Below are 20,930 nucleotides of genomic sequence, written 5' to 3' on the forward strand. Positions count from 1 at the left end.
GGCCAGCTAATACAGAAGTACTGAGTACAGCCTGCAGAATGAAGAAGAGTCCATCACCAAGTACTAGTTTATTACTTTTCTTCTAATGGTTTTAAATAGAGAACACAGCCTTCAGGTAATTCTTTGTGAATTTGCTTCCTCTGACTTTAAAGGGGTGATTCTATCAAGACTGTATAAGTCTTCTCCTCCCTAGTGCTGGTTACTCTATGCCCTATTCGTGTGCAATTCAGAGATCCATTAAGATCGGAGAAGCATTGACACCTATGTGTGAAGAGCTTGAAGAGAACTCACTCCTAAAGATAAGGCGGCACTGACACAGCACAAATGAAGCAAGAGAATGACTCCAAGCATTACATTCTTCATAAAGTAGCAAGCTTCACTTTAATTCATTAAGTCAGTAATGAAGACTAGACAATTCTACATCACAAAACATGACTTTAGCCAGGTAGGAACAAATGCATACCTTAGCTAAGAGAAAAGAAGCCAATGAAACACCAGTAATGTACCTAACTTTGAATAATGTAACTTTGTATTATATTACAGCTTCCAGAATATTATTACTTAGACAATTGAAAAACCTATAAACATAATGAAGTTACTTGAAGTATAAGGACTGTGAAACAATTCAAAGATAAAGCAATTAGTGATAAAAGGCCTTAAAATTCTAACAATTGTTCTGATGCCTTTATATCTACATTAAATTAATTAAAAAGCATATCCAATTATTTTTTAAGCCATCAGTTCCAAATTTATGCAAATAACTCCTTCAACTGCGATTTTAAATTATTAGGTCACTAAAGAAAAAAAGAAAGATTATACCCACTATTTTATTTTTTGGCTGGTCCTCGGGTTGAACTCAGGGCCTGGACACTGCCCCTGAGCTTCTATGTGCTCATTGCAAGCACTCTACCGCTTGAGCCACAGTGTCAGTCTCAGCCTTTTCTGAGTAGTTTCATGGGGATGAGAGTCTCATAGACTTTCCTGCCCTTGCTGGCTTCAGTCTGCAATCCTCATATCTCAGCCTCCTGAATAGCTAGGATTACAGATGTGAGTACCCGGCTCACACATTTTAACCCTCCAGAGATGAGTTGCTTTGCTGAGGGACCACTTCTCTAGAGCTCCCATCTTCCTTCCTGTATTATCAGCTGTCACTGCAGAGGGGAAAGGCAGGCAAGGGATAGAGCCTTACAGAGATTCAACATGGCAGCATAGTTGAATAGGGCATAAATAAACAGAAGTGTAGATGAAAGCCTGTTTGTATCTGGAGACAATGTGAGCAGTGTGACTGGTGTCTACTGTGCGCAGACAGATAATGGGATACATTTGAGATGAGATATTGGCCCAACTATTATGTCTAAAGTATGGAAGAACTAAAATCATCCCTTATTGTTTAATGTCATACTGCACTATAGCTCTAGACAAATAAATTTTGCATGAGATATTCTCATGGAGTTATTAAGTAAATTTAAAAGGTAAAATGGTTCCCTAATTTGTCTGGATCTTCAACATGGAAACAAAAAATATAGCCCAGGGTATTTTACTTGTCTTCATCTCATTAACTAATTTTACAATGGGAAGAAATATTTTTAGGAGGTTGACAGAGAGGGATCTGAGGTTAATGAAATTCATACCTTAGCTTGTGAGCCTGGGGGCAAAAATTAGCTGTCTACTGACATGGCAATAGCACCCTCATGGAAGCTGTGAACCTTTGCTAACCCAGCCCCACCCTCCAGCTTCCCCACTAAGATTAGCCAGGCTCATCACAGCTGCTAAAAGTCATGACTGAATCATCCAGCCAGGAAACCTAGCCAGGGAAGGGCACTAAGACAGGGAAAGGAAAGACCGGGAGGTATGGCTCAAATGATAGAGCCCTCATCTCATGCCACCTGCATAGATCACAATGTGCTGAGTTCAAATCTCAATTCTACACGGTCATTCTCTATGAACCTTGCCACCTCTGATTTTTACGAGGCATTTCCATCATGACTCTGTAAGTCTTCTCATCCCAGATTGTAGTTACTCTATGCTACATTTACCTGCAACTCAAGGAAGGGAGTTAGAGAAGCAGTGGAGGGGGAAGCTTAAATGGAAAGGATCTTAGAACACCTGGAAGAGAGGCAACTACCACAGTTAACAAAAGGTTTTAGAAAGTCTTCTGTGATGATCAATAGTAAAGAGCAGGCTGTGGGAGCCACAATCTCTTTACTTTTCTTACAAATCTCATTCAGAAGACAAGTGGGAAGTTAGCCAGCTCAAACCAGACTATTTACCATAGCAAAGATATGCAACCAACCTAGATGTCCCTCAGTTGATGAATGGATCAACAAGATGTGGTATTTGTACACAATGGAATTCTATGCTGCTGTCAGAAAGAATGACATCGCCCCATTTGTTAGGAAATGGAAAGACTTAGAAAAGATCATATTAAGTGATGTAAGCCAGACTCAAAGGAACATAGGCTCAATGGTTTCCCTCATTTGTCATAATCAGTAGAAACCTTGGCTCTCCTAGCAGAGATTTACAATAGAGCAAAACCTTGATACAAAAGGCCATATAGTAGGACACTAAATGAAAGGATCTCTAGGATATAGAAACATAAGCCATATAATGAATGATTGTTGTTCTTAAGGTACTATGTTATCTCTCATCTCTTTTGTTGTCCCCTGGTTATCGCATATTGTTACAGTATCTCACTTTGTTACCTGATATATCAGATATATTTGTATTTGGTTATTTGAAATTGGATAGGGAAGGGGGAAAACAAGATGAGGGGTGGGGTGGGGGGATGGAAATGGGGACCAAGACATGTGAAAGGGTATCAATGTATGGGAATTAACGCACCATCTATCTGGCAAATATCATGTAACCCTTCTATTAATTACAATACAAAATATATGAAAAAAAGAGCAGGTTGTGGGAGCCACAATGATACAAGGAGAGACATTGTGTGGAAGGCAAAAGACAAAGAATTATGAGGGTTATGGGTTTACAACCCCGTGTACATGACAAGAAGTATATATAAGGTGTATTTTTGTCATGGTTAAAAAAACAAGCAAAGGAGGAATGACAAGTATGAGCATTTTTATACAAAGATAGTCACTAGAGCAAAACTATAAACTTTCCTACACTGCAGAAAAAATCATTTCTAAAAATTTTTGAAAAAACAGGTTATGTGTGTGATATAAACTGAGCTATAAATTTTAGTATGCTTATAATGGCAAATTTTATCTTTTATGGATTTTATTCAAGTTCAAGAAAAATGAACTAAAGATCTGTCAGGCACAAGTGGCTATTCAGAAGGCAATCTGTAGGATCAAAGATCAAAAACAGACTGGGCAGAAAAGTCTGTCAATCATTGTCTCAAAAAAAAACAAAAAAAAAACAAAAAATGGACTAAGAGTATGACTCAAGTGGTAGAGGACTGGCCCAGCAAAAGTGCTAGAGCATCAGGGGAAAAAAAAACCAAATCAAAACAAACAAACAAAAACACAGATTACAGAGCAAAATATTTGGCAGAACAGTGCTTAGAAGAAATTATCACAATATAAACGAAAGGGTGTCAATAAATGAAGTAGGTATCAATATAATAAGATAAAAAATGACAACATAAAGGACACCAGGACAAAAGAATAATTATAGATTAATTTTTTATAAAAATTAAAATTTTCCTGAAAGGGGTGGATTATATTCGTAAACTGCCTTTTTGAATAGCAAAAACTACTACTCACACAACTACTTAATGATAAATAATCCATTTTCAAAAAAGCTATGAATATGAATCATGCTAATACAGTACAATTTAAATAAATTTTAATAAAGTAAAGTTTATTTTAATACAATTTTAATAAAATATATTTGTAACTATATATTACCTAAGACTCCAACACTTTCATTTCAGATACTGTAAATTGAAATGCGAAGAGATAAAGGGATTACACAAAACCAGATTTGAAATTCCAGTCTCTTCACTTGTCCTACTGGTGAGTCTGACATTTAGAAAAAGTATAAATTAAAAGAGTTAGATCCTCCTGTCATGAAAAAGGTCTGGAAAGAAGAGAGCAAAGGATTCCAGGCAAAAATAGGTAACAATGGTTATGGCAAGGAAAATGGCCACATTTCCTTTCAGGAAATCCAAATAATATTTACTAACAACTGTTGAATAGTTGATTATAGAAGGAGTATAACTCTAGACAGTATTAGCACTTAATGGGTAAGCGTTCTTACATTATTAGTATGGGGTGTGTGTGTTTGGGTGTGTCTGTGTGTGTGTGTGTGTGTGCTCGCACACTCATGCAAGTCCTAGCGTTTCAACTTAGAGTCTGAGTACTGTTCCTAAGCTACTTTTGCTCAACTACATGGACCATAGCTGCACTTCATGGAATTTTTCTTTTATAATTTATTTGACATAAGTGTCTCATGGACTCTCAAACAGCAATCCAGGATCTCCACCTCCTGAGTAGCAAGGAGTGTTATTATTATTATTATTATTATTATTATTATTATTATTAGCCAGTCATGGAGCTTGAACTCAGGGCCTGAGCACTGTCCTTGGACTTTTCTCAAGGCTAGAGCTCTACCACTTGAGCCACAGCACCACTTCCAGCTTTTTTCTATGGATGTGATACCGAGGAATCGAATCTGGGTCTTCATGCATGCTAGGCAAGCACTTTAACCACTAGGCCAAACTCCCGGCCCCATATTATTTTTTTTAAGAGGAGCTAAGTTGGGTGTAGTGGCTCACGCCAGTAATCCTAGCTAGTCAGGAGGCTGAGATCTGAGGACTGAGGTCCAAAGCCAGCCTGGACACCAAAGACTATGAGACTCTTATCCAATTAACCACTAGAAAATCAGAAATAGTGCTGTGGTTCAAGGGGTAGGACAATAGCCTTGAGTTGAAGAGCTCAGGGGCAGCAACCAGGCCCAGAGTTCAAGTCCCACAATCAACAAAAATAAAGAGGAGTTAATGATGTACTAACTTAGAGATGGAAAAGATGTGTTTCAGTGCTACATATACCAAAGGCTATATGTATGGAGAATTTAAGAGCAAAAAGAAAATATTCAAGAAGATGCACATTACCTGAGAAAACTGCTTGTGGTGTAAGTAGATGTTCCCTGCATTGTAGTAAGCCAGGGAACACGTGGGGTCCAGAGACACGGCCGCCTGGTAGTCTTTCATGGCATTCAGTTTTTTACTCATAAACTCATGAATCACCCCACGATTTGTTAAGTACTCAGCTGTAGTATTGATCTGGAATACAAGAGTATAAGTTTTGAGCATCTGGGAAGAGGATTCATTTCTGATTTCATGTCTGTGAAAATGTGTCATGAATCTACTTGTGGGAAACTAGTAATATTAGGGCACAGGTAAAACTGCATTAGAGAAAATAGTTTGAGAGAGGACTTGAAATTGGGTTCATGCCAACACTTTTGTTGATTTGACCACAATACAAGTATTTTTACTCAGATTTTTTCCAAGGGATAGACACGTGGGGAAAGTTTATCTGCTTTCCTAGGGTAAGTGGAGGAGAATCAAATTAATAGTGAACATGCTTATTTGTCCTGTACTATAGTAGTTTTCTTTCAGTTGTTTCCCTTTGCTTATCTTACATGTTATGGCATCTACTCAAATCTGCAGATTTAAAAATAAGATAAGCTTTAAAAATAAGATAAAAAGAAGGTTTTGCTATTGTATTTAGAACTCGAGATTTCATTCCAGGAAGAACCTGAGGATTTACAATGTACTTCCTCTGGTTCTGCCAAACCTTGTTTTTATATTTTTTCACTTGTCGTGATAAAATGGTATTTTGGTATTTGTGTGTGTGTGTGTGTGTGTGTGTGCGCGTGTGTATGTGTGTATTCACCTATATGTGTGCACCTGTGTGTGTGCCCCTACTCAAGCTTGAACTCAGGGCCTAACCCTCTTGCTTGGCTATTTCACTCAATGGTAATGCTGATGCTTTGCCACTTAAACAACACTTCTGTTTCCAGGTATTTACTGGTTAACTGGATTATCAGAATCTCATAGACTTTCCTGCACTGGATTGCTTCAAATCACAATCCACAGTTCTCAGATCTGATTAGCTAAGATTATAGGCCACCAATGAAACAAAACAGTACTGAGCTGCATTGGCTGAAAGGAATCTATGTTTATAGAGTACTGGGGTTTCAACCTGCTAGGCAGGTGTGACACGCTGCTACCACTGTGCTACAGTGCTACACTTCCAGTGAAGAATTTTTTTTGTCAGTCCTGGGCTTCAGCTCAGGGCCTGAGCACTGTCCTTGGATTTTTCTCAAGGCTAGAACTCTACCACTTGAGCCTCAGCACCACTTCCGGCTTTTTTTTTTTCTATGTATGTGGTACCAAGGAATCAAACCTGGGTCTTCATGCATGCTAGGCAAGCACTCTACTACTAGGCCAGACTCCCAGCCCCAGAAATTCTTTTTTAAATGCATCTAGAGGATAAAATGGACAAGCTACTTTTCACCCAAGTAATCACACAGGGAGAAAGCATTTACATTTTCTACATACATCAATTCTTTTTAAATAACAGAGAACATCTTACTTGGACTTGTTCATAAATGGTATTAATTTATGCCAATAATAATATCATCTACGTGGACTTTTACCTTTATGGCAGCATTAAGATCCTGCATTGCAGCAAAATTATTACCCATTTGAAGACAGACCACACCTCTTCCCTCATAGGCGAGGCAGCTCCTTGGATCAACTTCTATAGCAATGGTAAAGTGGTTCCAAGCTTTCTGGAATTTTCCTTGAGCCTAAAATAATTTTTTTCCAGTTCCATGAAATAAGAAATCTTATATAACATGACAAATGGTTAGGATTCTCACTCACTTAAAACCATTGGTAAGTGCATATTTACTTTGCGTAAAATCTGAGTTTATCTTAAGCAAAGTACGTTTATCTTAAGGTTACACTGTGAGTGTATTCAGTTGATTAATTACCTCTGGGTATTTGTCATGAAATTGTTATTAAAATAAGTGTAATTGTAAAATCATCTCCTATACCAATCAGACTACATAAAATCACAGAGCTTTGGGCAGTGGCTAAAAAATTTTCATTGAGCTCCACACACAGGCAAGGAACGTTTTTATTTACTTGGCACAGAATGTCTGTTTTTATATAAAATATACATGGTGCACAATGTAAAGTTAATATATGCTATAAAAATAAATAAATTAATTAAATTAATAGTCTAAAAATTATTTACCACTATATATATATATATATTCCATGAACAATGCATATATCTATCTTTACCAAACTTAGTGCCAGCTAAAAGGAAGGCGGGGAGAGGGAGAGGGAAGAGAAGAGAGAGAGGAGGCCAAGAGAAGTATAACACTTTTAGAAGGATGTCTGAATACCTCCTGGAGAATTTCAATTAGCAACTAAGCACCTGCCCACAGGAAGTCACTGAGAAATTAATTCAGCATGGTCCTGCCTCCATACTTTCTTTTCATTGACTTAAAACCCAAGCTTCTAGAATCTCCAAGGCTGACTCACTCACTCTAGCCAAGCTGAGCCCAGTGCTTCTCATCTAAAACTAAAACGCAATATGACCAGTCAGGGAACCAGACCTTGTTTTCTGACAGGAAACTCTTTTTTCTCTTTTTGAGTAAGCTCCTGGGAGATCTACCTTTGTCATCACAAGTTTCCTTAATAAACCGTGAAGCAGACAAACTAAGGTTTGATTATTGGAATATTGAGTTGAATTCAACTCAGGATAGGTTTCCATTGGTCATTTATTCCTGACAATTTTGTGGCAATCCCTTGTATATCCTGAGTGGAATCTACGGTCAGTTACAGAATAAATTTTCTCTCTCTCCCTTGGGCAGAACTTCGATACTTACACCTTTCCCTTCCTTTCCTGTTATATTGACATTTTTCAATCATTTTCTAGGTTGCATCCTTAATGAGATCTTCAGAAAATGCAAACTTGATGCTTATTTTTTCTATTTTATTATATACGTATATATAGTTGTCTACCCTACACATATATTTATTGTGATCAAAACTACCCCTTTCACCATTTCTCTCTCTTCACCATCCACCCCCCTAAGCTACTTGATTCCATTTTCACCTAAGTATATTGAATACTACTACTGACTCTGCCTACCCTTCCTCTCTGATTAGTGTTGTTTCTATTTGTAACTGGACTGCAAATCTTCATTTCCAGCCTTTGTTTAATTCTCTAGCCAGTCTCAACCATTTCCCCTTGTCTATGACTTTATACCTTCAAGGACCCTCTGCTCTTCTACAAGTCACATTGTTTCATATCTGATTTTATTCTATTTCATTTGCTTTCTAGGAGAGGGGAAGTTCTGAACTTAGAAATTATGGCTGCATTTTTGATGAGCAAGCACTCTACTACTTGAGCAACACCCCCAGGCCCTGACTCTCTGCTCTTTCCTTTAAGATTTTCTGCGGGGCTGTACTTTCTCTCTAGAATACCACATTCTAGTGCTAACCATTGCCTGGGATTAATGACCAGTCTTTCACACTTTCAACCTAAATGGTAAATTTTCAGAAATCCGTCTAGTACTTCCAGCAAAGCTAGGTTCTCTTATACTATATATTAACATAATTTTAATCATGTAATTATTCATATAATTGCTTCTGTCTCTCCACTAGGAATTAAACTCCCAGGGGAAACAAGTGTATACAGTTGTCCCCTTCCAGGATGTGAGAAGTCCTTGCTCTGTGTTAAATGATCAGTAAATGCCTGTGGAAGGTAGTGACATTTGTAGCATCAGATGCCACTTGTAAGACTATGCAAATTTCAATCATCATCCAATAATATTTAATTATTTAATATTTAATATTTAATTGTGTGTTTAACTCTCAGAAGGTAATCTTATTTCCTTAATGAATGAATTATTGGTATTCCTTCCCAGAATTACCAATACTATCCTTCCTAGTATCAGAAGTTTTGGATCAGTCAGTTTTTCATTTCTTCGATGAAAGAAAAGCAACCTAAGTGGCATATTATTAAGTCATATAGGATGAGCCTAAACAAAATCAGCTCTAGGATATGGAAATAAGAGTTCTATCTTTGTGATTGTTGTTCTCAGTGTGCTATGCTCAGTTATTTCTTTTCTCTTTTTTCCCCTTATGGTTAATGTATCTGACTTTGTTACCTTATATATTGTATATATGTTTATTTGAAATAGGGAATGGAAGGGGAAAAAACAAGATAATTGGGATGGGGAGGGGGAGGAAAAGGGGGACAAAAATATGAGAATGGCTATCAAGATTCAAAAAGTAATGCACACACTACCTGACAAATGGAACTGTAACCCCTCTATATGTTACCCTAACAATAAAATTTAAAAAATAAAATAAATTGTGGGTTGTAAGAATTGGAAGCCATGTTTAAAATTACAAAAATTAAAACAGAGTAGAAAAGAAGTCTGAAAATTATTCTGTTCTGTCTCATGGAAAATATAGCACACTCAATACTTTATTTCAAGAATCTTTTATCAATGCAAATAACTCCATGAGTTATAAATTTCAATCTTAGAATCCACTGGGAAACCTGCTTGGCACCACTGGGTAAAACTATCTTCCAGCTTGGTTTGTTTTTTTTTTTTTTTTTTTTTTTTTTTGCCAGTCCTGGGCTTGAGCTCAGGGCCTGAGCACTGTCCTTGGACTTTGTCAAGGCTAGAGCTCTACCACTTGAGCCTCAGCAGCACTTCCGGATCTTTTCTATGTATGTGGTACCAAGGAATCGAAACCGGGTCTTTGTGCATGCTAGGCAAGCACTCTACTGCTAGGCCAAACTCCCAGCCCGCTTCTAGCTTGTTGAGAGGACGAATGACTGTCTTGACTCTTGCCCTCACTCCACATTCTAAGTGACTACCATTCAGAAGATGACAAAATTCAGACATCTAAAAAACTCTCTATCTGGCCTATTGCATGGCAAGAGTTCACTTGTAAATTCTCATTGTTATATGCTTGACTTAAAAAAAAAAACTAATTCAATAGAGCAAACCTCAGAATCAAGATATAAGACAGTGACATTAGTATTAAGCCAGATTTTTATATGTGAAATTCAGGTCCTAAGTTATTTATAAGGGTAGTGAGGGGTATAGACACTAAGGAAATTCAGGAGTGGTTTAAGACTCTAGACTAGTCCAAGTAGGTTCCCTAAATGAGATAAACCCCACACTTCTCACTGCCAATTTGAATAATAAAAGTAAGGGCAAACTAAACATTCCTACCCAAAGAAATAACATTAGCTCTATCATTAGTACAGAGACAAATATTTCTTTCTCCTGTCCAAATAATGCTTACAGTGATCAAAATGCTGTTTTGTAATATTACCTGCAAATTATAGGCCAGGCTAATTCTGGCCTTTGTGTAGGCTGGATTAAAATGTAATGCCGTAATAAAATCCTTCTGAGCTTGCTTGGTGGCTTTATCATGTCCATATTCCATGTAAGAATTTCCTCTCCCGATATAAGCATCCAGAAAACGGGAGTTAATTTTAAGAGCCCAGCTAAAGAAATAGACGGCTTGTTCAAACTCTTTAATTCTGGGGAAAAGATGAAGAAAATATTGATACTTTCCAGTGAATTGATGCTTTCTGGTAACATACTCAGTGTTTTTCTGTATATGAATTTCCCATGCTGCTTGAGCTGAAAACAGACTGTTTTCAGGAGAGCTTGAGAGAACCATGGTTAGCTCAACAGCCCCATCAGTAGAAAAGCATGCAGCTCAGACCTGAGCCTGAGCCTGCAAAGTAAGGCTAATTTTCCAGCATGTCTGAGAACCAACTAAGAGAATACACAAAATATTTAATTCAGAGACCCTCCCCCATCCTCTCTGTTACTTCTCAAATGGGTTTCAAGATTTAAAATATCTATCACTACTTTCCTAATGTGTGACTTTTTTAAATACACGGAACCCAGGGCAAATGCTCTAGAAACTGTCATCTCCTAACTATTACTCAAGAGTTTCTCTTAAAACAATGTTCCCCAAACTTGTGCCCTGCCTTCATGAAGCCACCCAACCCTGTTTCAATACACTTACCTGCTGACTTGATTTTTCAGTTAACACTGTTAAAAAAAAAAACTTCAATATGATAAGTAGAAAAATAAGTCTATGCCATAAAGAGAAGGCAGCCCTAAAAGTTTGTACAATTGGAGTGTATTTTGTGATCAGAGAACACTAAGTGTGGAGTTGGCATTATTTGTTACAGAGTTAGAAAGTTATCAGAAAGGAGTTCATATCTGAGACTTTCCCAACGTGGTCACAGTGTTTGAGAAAGAGTTCGTTTTGAAACTGAAAAGTAATTCTTGTTAATTATGTGATTCCGAAAGGTAAAGGAGAAAATTACAACAGAACTAGCTTTATAGATCTAAATTGGTTTCATTTATCATTCTAGAATAATTGGCTTCATTTCTCATTCTAGAATCAGGCAACAGTCTACACTCAAAATAGCTCTGGATGCAGCTACTTGAGAAATAAAGATAAAAGAATCACATTTCAAGACCCAAAAGTGTTTCACTAGAAGACAACTCAAAAAATAGCACTAAGAGCCTATATCTGGCTCATGCTTATAATCCTAGCTACACAGGAAGCTGAGATTTGGGAATCATGGTCTGAAGCCAGCACTGGCAGAAAAGTCCCTGAAACTCTTATTTCCAATGTATTATTGGTTTTAAACAAAAGCCTGAAGTAGAGATGTGGCTCAAGTGGTAGAATGACAGCCTTGATTGAAAAGGCCAAACAATAGTTTGAGGACTTAAATTCACACTGGAGTACTGCCATGAAAGAAAGAGAGAGAGAAAAAGGAGGAAGAGAAAGAAGGGAGGAAGGCAAGGAGGGAGGGAGGGGAGGAGGGAGGAAGGAAATCAACCCAGAAGCACTAGAAGGCTTGGCTTCTCGTGTCTCATAGAGAAAGCTCAGCACTTGTGCTTATGAGCCAGATGTATCTTCTGAGTTTACTTTATGGAGTTGTTACCCAGAGATCACAGGGTTATTTCCCTCAAGTAGTTTACAATGAAATAGCACTCCTCTTGATAACTGGCATTATTTAAAAAACAAAAGTTCACTGTGTAATGGGGTTATGATGTCTTTCCACACACCATGTCACTGTATTATATCAGCAAGTCTTCTCACAGTATAATGCTTTTTATCAAAAATAAATACAACATCCTCATTTGGGATAAAATGCCTCATTTGGGGTAAAATGCACATTTCACAAAGGATTTGCTTACTATGATGACTAGATGTGCTGAAATTTCCAGCACATATTTTTTTCATATTTTCCCAGTAAATGTTATCAAATTGTAGCATTTACACTGCCTCTCTTTCCCCAGGAGAAACTAAAATCCTTGTGAATGTATATTCTAACATATGATTCACAGAATTCTTTTCCTTTTATATAGCTTAGTCAGTTACAAAAAGTTAGTGATCAAAACTTTTTTCTATCTATATCTAGTTAATGTTAATGAACATCTAGTTTACTGGGACTTTAGCGAGTTTTAAAGCTGGCACTGGATCTTAAAAGCCACCTGAAAGTATGTGAAAATGAATGAGTAGAAATCAAGTCCAGAGGAGTCAATAGAGCTGACAGTAGAGACTCCCAAGTTTCCTATATCAATGGAAAAGAGAAAAACATGAGAGATACCATTGCAGAAAGGGCTATTTTATTTTTCTGAATATGGATTTCTCAGTGTCCTAGAGGTGAAAGCTCATGTTACATCACCACATGTCAACCATCCAATGGAAAATATGTAGAATATGTAAGTTTCGTCAATGTACACACTGACTGAGATGGAGGGGTCAGCATCACTAATCACAAATATGAAACCACATCAGAACGGTTTTCTGAAAATAAAACATGCTTATAAAAACAAAACTTAAACCAATATCTTCACTTGTGGAAGATTCTTGATTCTCACTATACTCTCTGAGAATGATGAATAATGCTGAGCATGTCAGCTCGGCTATAAACACAAAGGCTTCACCCCCCATTAGTCACATATGTGACCAGATGTGCCTTGCTTGGCTGTACAAATAAATCCCAAATACCTCCCCAAACTAGAGAATGTGACTTGAGAGTCACAGATTAAAAATACTGTATGCAAAATTTGATAGGGAAGGGGGGAAAACCAAGACGGGTGGGGGGTGTGGGGGGGGAGGGAAACGGGTACCAAGACATGTGAAAGGGTATCAATGTATGTGAATTAATGCACCTTCTATCTGGCAAATATCATGTAACCCTTTTACTAATTACAATAAAAAAAAGAAAAAAAATACTGTATGCAAAATACAAAGAATAGGAGAGCAATGTGTCAAGGGGGAAAGTACTTGGGATATATATGTATGTATGTATATATATATATATATTTACAATTTCCTGTATTCTTTTTGTTTTGCTTTTATATCTATCTATCTATCTATCTATCTATATATATATATATATATATATATGTGTGTGTGTGTGTGTGTGTGTGTGTGTGAGGGTGGTTTTCCTAAAGTAAGTCAAAAAACTTCAACCTTAATACTGTTGGTGATGAAAATGGGCTAGAAGTAGGATATTCAGCCTAAGGAATGTTGTCTCCTAGCAACCAGAAGAGCAAGAATCAGACAGATGCAAAGGGTCCTTCAAAAGTTTGCAACCCCTCAAGTTCAAAGATCAAAGCCCTAAAATTTAGAAATGTATTCTTTTTGTAAATTTTTTCAAAGGTTAAAAAAATGTATTCTCCTCAATATAAAACACCTTAAGCCCTACTCTCATCACAAGCCATGTTACCACAGAGCTGGATGTAACTCAACTTGAAAAGAAAAACACTTTTCTTGAAAAAAAAAATTGATCACTAAACATTCCTTACTGTTAAGTTCTATTAAATTGTTAAAATTTGGTAGACCTGGAATTGGAACTCAGAATTCTTAGGGATTCACTGTTGATTTGAATTCTACATTTATTCAAGAAAAAAATAGAGAGGTGAGTGGGGTGATGAAAGTTAGTTGTTTTTGAATTGTGAAGTTCTGTCAGCTTATGGAGGCTCTGCCACATACATCTAGTGATTGCATTTCATGAGTGAGCTGGTGAGATGACACACAGAGAAACTTATGACTCTAAATTGGTACTAAACAGAGGAAAGAGGTTGAGAGAAATCATAGTTTGTCTTTAGTTTTAACAGAATACAAAGACCTTAGGCATTTTGGGTCTGCACACATATCCACCAAAGTAAACACATCATGATCCCATCGCTTTTAAAGAATGACAGTGACATACAGAGATGGATCATACTCAAGTTGTTGGAGAAAACTACTGAATGGCATTACAATGGTTTGGCTGTCTGTATAAAGGCCCAAGACTAGGGCTATTCACCCCAAGATATTTTCCAGTTACTATATTATTCCAGTTACTCTATTATTCCAATTACTCTATTATTTTGCTTACGAAATAAAAACTCTTAACTCATAAGGAAATGCGGTTATTCTGTATAGGTCCTAAGAGAGAAAATAAAGAATGTTAATTTCTTAAATAATTTAAGCTATTTCCTATTCTCCAAATTGAATATTTACACAGCCTAGCCTACATAATTTATGAGTTATCTTAATTTCTTCCTTCAAATTAATGGCCTTTTGTTTCTCTTGTGAAAAGTAATGCTATAAACTGCTGGTTAAACAAGTCCATGTTACCCCACATAAAATCTTAAAATGCTGACTCTACCTTTGTAAAGCTGAATGACCAAAAATTAGTTTTCTGATGTCAAATGTGCATAGAAATGTACAGTATCATTAGCAGAGAATATTTACCTGAGTGTATTTTAAATTGATCAGCCTCTATAGTTTAGCCTTATGTAACTGTGTGCTTTATAAAACTTACTTCAGAAAAACATAATAATGTTTTAAGTGTTGTATTCATATAGATTCTGTTGCCCTTTCTAGATACCTTCTGTTATTGTTGAATTAGTTTTTAAATGAGATTTTTTTTGTCTTGAAAAGGTATTATGTTTTTAATAACCCTCTGTCCCAGAAAATAGAACAGAATCAGTGCCTTTAGATGAACAAATTAAATTACTTAATTTTATGTTCAGGTATTTCATACTAGGCATAATTTTGTTCTTGTCATACCAAGGCCTTTCCCTAGTGCATGAGCTTTGTCAGATAAAGTCCTGCAAGGCCATGCTCCTTTGACAAAAAGAGTTTATTGGGAAGCAGTTGGGAGTTACCAATATGCTAATTACATGAGGCTTCCCCATGAAAGCGGGGAAATTCTTTTGTCTCCTCCCCTTCACACACACACACACACACACACACACACACACACACACACACACACACACACACTTTATTTTTGTGCTGGTACTAGAATTGGGACTCAGGGCCTAGGCCCTGTCCTTGAGCTTTTTCTGTTCAAGTCTGGCTCTGTAGCACTTATTAGCCACAGCTTCACTTCTACCTTGTTGGTGGAAATAGGAGTCTCAGGGACTTTCCTGCCTAAACTGGCTTTGAACTATAAGCCTTAGATCTCAACTTCCTAAGTAGCTAGGATTACAGGTAGGAGCCATTGATCCTGGCCTCTAACTTTTATGCACATTTTCTCACTCCTGTGGCTTCTCTATGTGATGTGATTTCCATAGACTGGGAACCTGCTTGCTCCTCCTTTTTAACAATAAGGGCATTGCGTACCTGTGGTGGCACATGGCAGCAGCTTGACAGAGACTCACATTATTCTGCTTTATCCTTGCAGCTTCTTTAAAATCCTGAAACAGTTTTAGAAGTTTTGATTAATTTGCTGGTATTCCTTGATCACCTTTTTTCTTTTGTCCAGTCATGGGGCTTGAACTCAGGGCCTGGGCACTGTCCTTAGGCTTTTTAATCAAGGCTAGCACTCTATTACTTGAGCCACCACTTCATCTACCATACCACTTCTGGCTTTTCCTGTATATGTGACACCCAGGAATCAAACCCAGAACTTCATGCATACTAGGCAAGCACTCTACCACTAAGCCACACTCCTGGCCCCTTATATAACCTCTTAAACTTCTGTCATGAAACTACCTAACAAAAGCATTGCATGTACATTTCATTAAATATACCATACATGTATATATGTATGTATGTACACATTAACTATCCCCTACAGGGTCATATATACTAAGAAATATATCCATCTTCCCTTCCACAGAGAAGGAAAGTCTTATGGAACTTTTCTGCCTAGGCTGGCCTGTATCCACAATACTCCTGCTCTCAGCCTACCGTGTAACTTGGGATAAAAGACATTTGACTATTCCCATCTGTGGGTTGAAAAGGAGGCAAACTTTTCTTCCCAAGTTAGTATTCAATCATGTCCTCTCAGTACCAACCTCCCAAATAGTTAAAATTGCAGGTGTGAGCCACCCAGGGTCCAAGCATAGAGAACTCTAGTTTCCTCTATCTTGAATAACCCATAATGTTGTTTCTTCAGTATATCATTGAGACTAAAGTAATTCAAATGTTGAGGTTGCAAGCCATCATAATGTAAGCAGCTCAAAAAATGCCTCCATATAGGACAAGACAATAGCATCCATCTTTGGAGATGGAGAGAATAGGAAATGCTCCAATGTGTATATGGTGCCTCAAAAGTGAACATGCAAAATCCATAACTTAACTGAAAATTGCCGCTTACATGTTGGTTTTGTGTTTATTATATTTAATTTATTATTGGGGTAATGCATCAGGTACATTCATCAGGTAGTTGGTACATTACTTCTTGAACATTGTTACCCCTTCCCATATTTTCCCCCACTTCCTCTCCCTTCAGGCTTTGTGTTTCTTGATTTTAATTCTAAAATAAATTAAAATTATACATTTTATTCATTCTATAGTGAAATAAATTTTAAAGAAGCCATTTATTTTCCATGTGCTTACATCTGTTACAATTGTGCAGAGCTGTTCCTACTCATTTAAAAGCCCATTCACTTGACGCAGAAACCTGCATAGAGCACCTGTCTGGCAAACCTAGAGCCCTGAGTTCAACATCCTTTCCCCCCAGTACTATGAAGAGGGGAATAAAGCATGTTTCAAGCAGCTCATCCTAGGCAACAGTTTCCTGCCTTTCTCCCATTTTCAATGGGAGAAAAAGAAATTTTAGAATGAGAAAGAACATTGCCAAGTAGAGTAAATGATGCACGCATCATTTTGTTTGCCAAGCAATTGACTTTTATGGGTAGTTCCTTGAGTAGACAAATGTCATTTTCATGTTGATCTTTTGTAAAGATTCTAGTGGTCATTCTAAGTATTGCAACACAACTGTTACTAAAGGCATCACTCATGAACATTGCCATTGCAATAAATGCTTACTCACTACTTTCAAAAAGAGAATATATACCCTCAAGTTAGTTTTTACACACCCACGTTGAACTCACCTCTAATGCAAAGCTGTACTTGTCTAGTTCTTTGTAGATGAGCCCACGATTAATGAAGGTATTTAACACCAGTGTTTCTCCAGCCTCAAGAAGAAGCACAATTCCATAATCTATTAGTGCCTAAAATTAAAATAATCGCAACATAGTTATGACTCGATTTTAAATAATTCAAGCTATTCCTACTTGATTTAAATTATTTTCTTTGTAAGATAATTGTTTTGAAAAACTCCCATTGAATTTCTATTATATTTTTGGTCCTCCCCTGACTTTGAGATTAAAAAAGATACTGTCATTCTCTGTCAGCATTCTCCCAAAAGTTTCCTTTTTTTCCTTTCAACATAACATCACCTTTGTCTGATTCTTGTGACTTACCTCTCATCCTAGTTCTCTCCTACCTTTGGATTCTAATAATCTTTTATACTTGGGCTCATCTACACATATATATTTTTTCATCACATAGTATCATTTTTATATTATAGCTTCATTATATAGTAACTCTTTGACCCCCAAATCTGATTTTCAATACTATGACTGAGTTTGAGAGTCACCAAAGTTTTTATCCTGTTTTAGTTCTTAGCAGTAAAAGCTAGCAACAAGTACACCAACCCTCTGCATCTCCATCCCACTTCATTTCTCAGTGTAGCAGCCCCTTGTGCTGCTTGCCTCCCTCCCTCCCTTCCTTTTCCCTTCCTTCCTTCCTTCCTTCCTTCCTTCCTTCCTTCCTTCCTTCCTTCCTTCCTTCCTTCTTTCCTTGCTACTCTGTGTATTCTTGTGTGTGTGTGTGTGTGTGTGTGTGTGTGTGTGTGTGTGTGTGTGTGTGTATACCAGTACTGGACTTTGAACTAAGACCCTAGGCACAGACCCTTTTTCACTCAAAGTTAGTGCTCTACCACTTGAGCTACACCTTTACTTCTGGCTTGATATTGGTGAACTGAAGATAAGACTCTCACATGCTTTCCTGCCAGGGCTAGCTTCAAACACATCCTCAGATCTCAGCCTCCTGAGCAGTTAGGATTACAAATATGAACCAGTGGCACCCAGCTTCTGTTACTCCTTTTATTATTATTATTATTATTATTATTATTATTATTATTATTATTATTGCTGCTGCTGCTGTTGTTTTTGTTCCTTAGTGGAGCTTGAACCCTGGGCCTGGGTGCTGTTCCTTAGCTCTTCATCTCAAAACTAGGCTTCCACCACTTGAGCCACAGTGCCACTTCTGGTTTTCTGGTGGTTAAGTGGAGATAAGAGCCTCACAGAGTTTAGTGCCCAGGCTGGCTTTGAACCGAGATCCTCAGATCTCAGCCTCCTGAGTAGGAGGATTATAGGCGTGAGCCACCAGCACCCAGTTTGTTACTCCTTTTAAATCCCCAATGATTTCTAAATCTCAAGCCCCTTACTCCAATTGTCCAGTCCACATTTCCAAGACTGACTGCAAAGAGATGTCGAGGTCATCTGCTCTTTGTAAAGGTCATCTGTCCTTTTATTTCTTCCACATCGATTCTCATATACAATAGCCTCTTTGCCTACCATTACATGGTGTGGATTACTTCTGTACAAAGCCAATCTTACACCCTTTATGTTGATTCCAATTTTTTATGTCCATTCCTTTTTGTGTTCCTTAGAATGTCATGCTTTCCTAATCTTAGAGGTAAAATAGATGCTCGCCTTTGAGAAGTTTTTTTCTCTTCTGACGGAACTTGAGTTTGAACTCAGGTCTTCACCTTTGCTAGGCAGGTGCTTCATTCACCGCTTGAGCCACACCCTCAGTCCTATGTTTCATTATATTAATTTTTCTTTGCGCCAGTCCTGGAGCTTGACCTTAGGGCCTGGGCTCTATCCCTGAGCTTCTCTGTGCTCAAGGCTAGTGCTCTGTCCTTTGAGCCACAGTGCCACTTCCGGGTTTTTCTGTGGATCTGGTACTGAGGAATTGAACCCACAGCTTCATGCATGTTACGCAAGCACTCTAACACTAAGCCACATTCTCAGCCCTGGATACTTTTTTAAAAAGGTCTTGCTTCCCAATGATCCACCTACTTAAGATTTAAGCTTCTTTTAGTCTCTGGGATCACAAACTAGCACTACTGATTTGAGTGGGCTTTTCTGCCCACGATGGCCTTGTGTTGCAATCTTCGCATCCTCAGTGTCAAAAATACCTTGGATTAAAGGTATGAGCCACTGATATCTGGCTTGTCTCTCGCTTAGTATTATTATTATCTTTTCTTCTGAATCATTTCCTTCTGTACACAGACATAACTTTATGGAATGTTGTTGTGAAGTTTCTTTCAGACAGACTCTCACACACACAAGTTTGGACTTAACATAGATACCTCCATCTCTTTGTTCCAAAAGAGAGTCTTCATCCAAAAACTGCATATATAAAATATCTTAACCCAGATGATTTCTGCCATAGGGACCCATTTATAAACATCTTCCAGAGAAGTTAGAGACTACCAATTGAGTTAACAGAAAGTTGTCTTTTATTTTTAGTTTGTGCCAGTCTTGAACTCCAGAACTTGTGCTCGTACTTGGCATTTTGCTTGCAACTAATGCTCTACCACTTGAGCTATGACTCCTCAGCATTCCTTGCTGGATAAGAGATAAAAGATAAGAGTCTTGTGGGCTTTTCTGCATGAGCTGGCTTTGAACCATAGTCTTCAGATCTCAACCTTCTGAGCATTATAAGCCTGAGGATTTATAAGCCTGAGCCACCAACAGTTCAGCTTACTAAAGTTTCCATTCACAGTGTAGACTACAAGGTGGCCAAGATGTAATGTATTCATGAACTGCTTCAGTGACTGGCAACTCCTTTGTACAATTACTTAAAGATAATTTTTTTAATTCCAATGAAAAGTAGTGGTTAACAATATCTACTCCTAATGTATTTCTTTGAGAATCCACAGAAAAGCCATCATTGTCTTTAAGTTTAATAGATTTGGGAAACTATTTTCCAATTTTCAGTTTGGGGTATCTTATTTCTCTGTGACCCTTGCATAGAAAGCACATTAGTTTACTGAAGACCGCTTATGAACAGAATCATGGTATATGCATGAAAAATATGTTAATAAAATGGGATTTGTTTCTATGAAACTTAAAAAAATATGTCTTCCAGTTTTTCTTTGATTATGAAAAAGACGAGTCAACACAAGTTTACTAGTTCCTTTGGTAAATGGATCTATATACCAGAACTACATGATTCTAACGATTGTGACAAAGAAAGTAGCCAGGTGCTGGTGGCTTATGCCTGTCATCCTAGTAACTCAGCAGGCTGAGATCTGAGAGTCATGGCTCAAAGTCAGCCAGAAAATCTGTAAGACTCTTGTCTCCAATAAAGCACCAAAAGGAAAACCCTTCAACAAGCTGGAACTGAAGTTGTGGCTCAAATCGTAGAGAGAGGATAGCTTTGAGGGAAAAGCCCCTGATTTCTAGCCCTAGGATGGGGGGATTGAGAGAGAAGGCATGGGAGCACAGTAAGAACAACCCCCTCTTCATTCATTCCAATGTAGCATTCACTGTTAGAAGCAACTTTGCTTCACTAG

The 20,930-nt window shown here is 37.6% G+C and overlaps 1 protein-coding gene across 1 annotated transcript in view; it reads right to left on the reverse strand.

Annotated features, from left to right (window-relative positions):
- Ttc6 (tetratricopeptide repeat domain 6) overlaps positions 1-20,930 on the reverse strand; it is a 166,170-nt gene that overhangs the window by 3,531 nt on the left and 141,709 nt on the right. Inside the window, exons 26-30 of the mRNA XM_090345129.1 lie at positions 17,392-17,511; positions 15,674-15,747; positions 10,346-10,556; positions 6,628-6,780; positions 5,078-5,248 (exon numbers count right to left, since the gene is read on the reverse strand). Coding sequence (XP_090201255.1) covers positions 5,078-5,248; positions 6,628-6,780; positions 10,346-10,556; positions 15,674-15,747; positions 17,392-17,511 — 729 coding nt within the window. The remainder of the gene's footprint in view (positions 1-5,077; positions 5,249-6,627; positions 6,781-10,345; positions 10,557-15,673; positions 15,748-17,391; positions 17,512-20,930) is intronic.

Source organism: Megascapheus bottae, chromosome 14 (genome assembly GCF_031878675.1).
Source record: "Megascapheus bottae isolate mThoBot1 chromosome 14, mThoBot2.hap1, whole genome shotgun sequence".
In the NCBI taxonomy this organism is placed as follows: domain Eukaryota; kingdom Metazoa; phylum Chordata; class Mammalia; order Rodentia; family Geomyidae; genus Megascapheus; species Megascapheus bottae.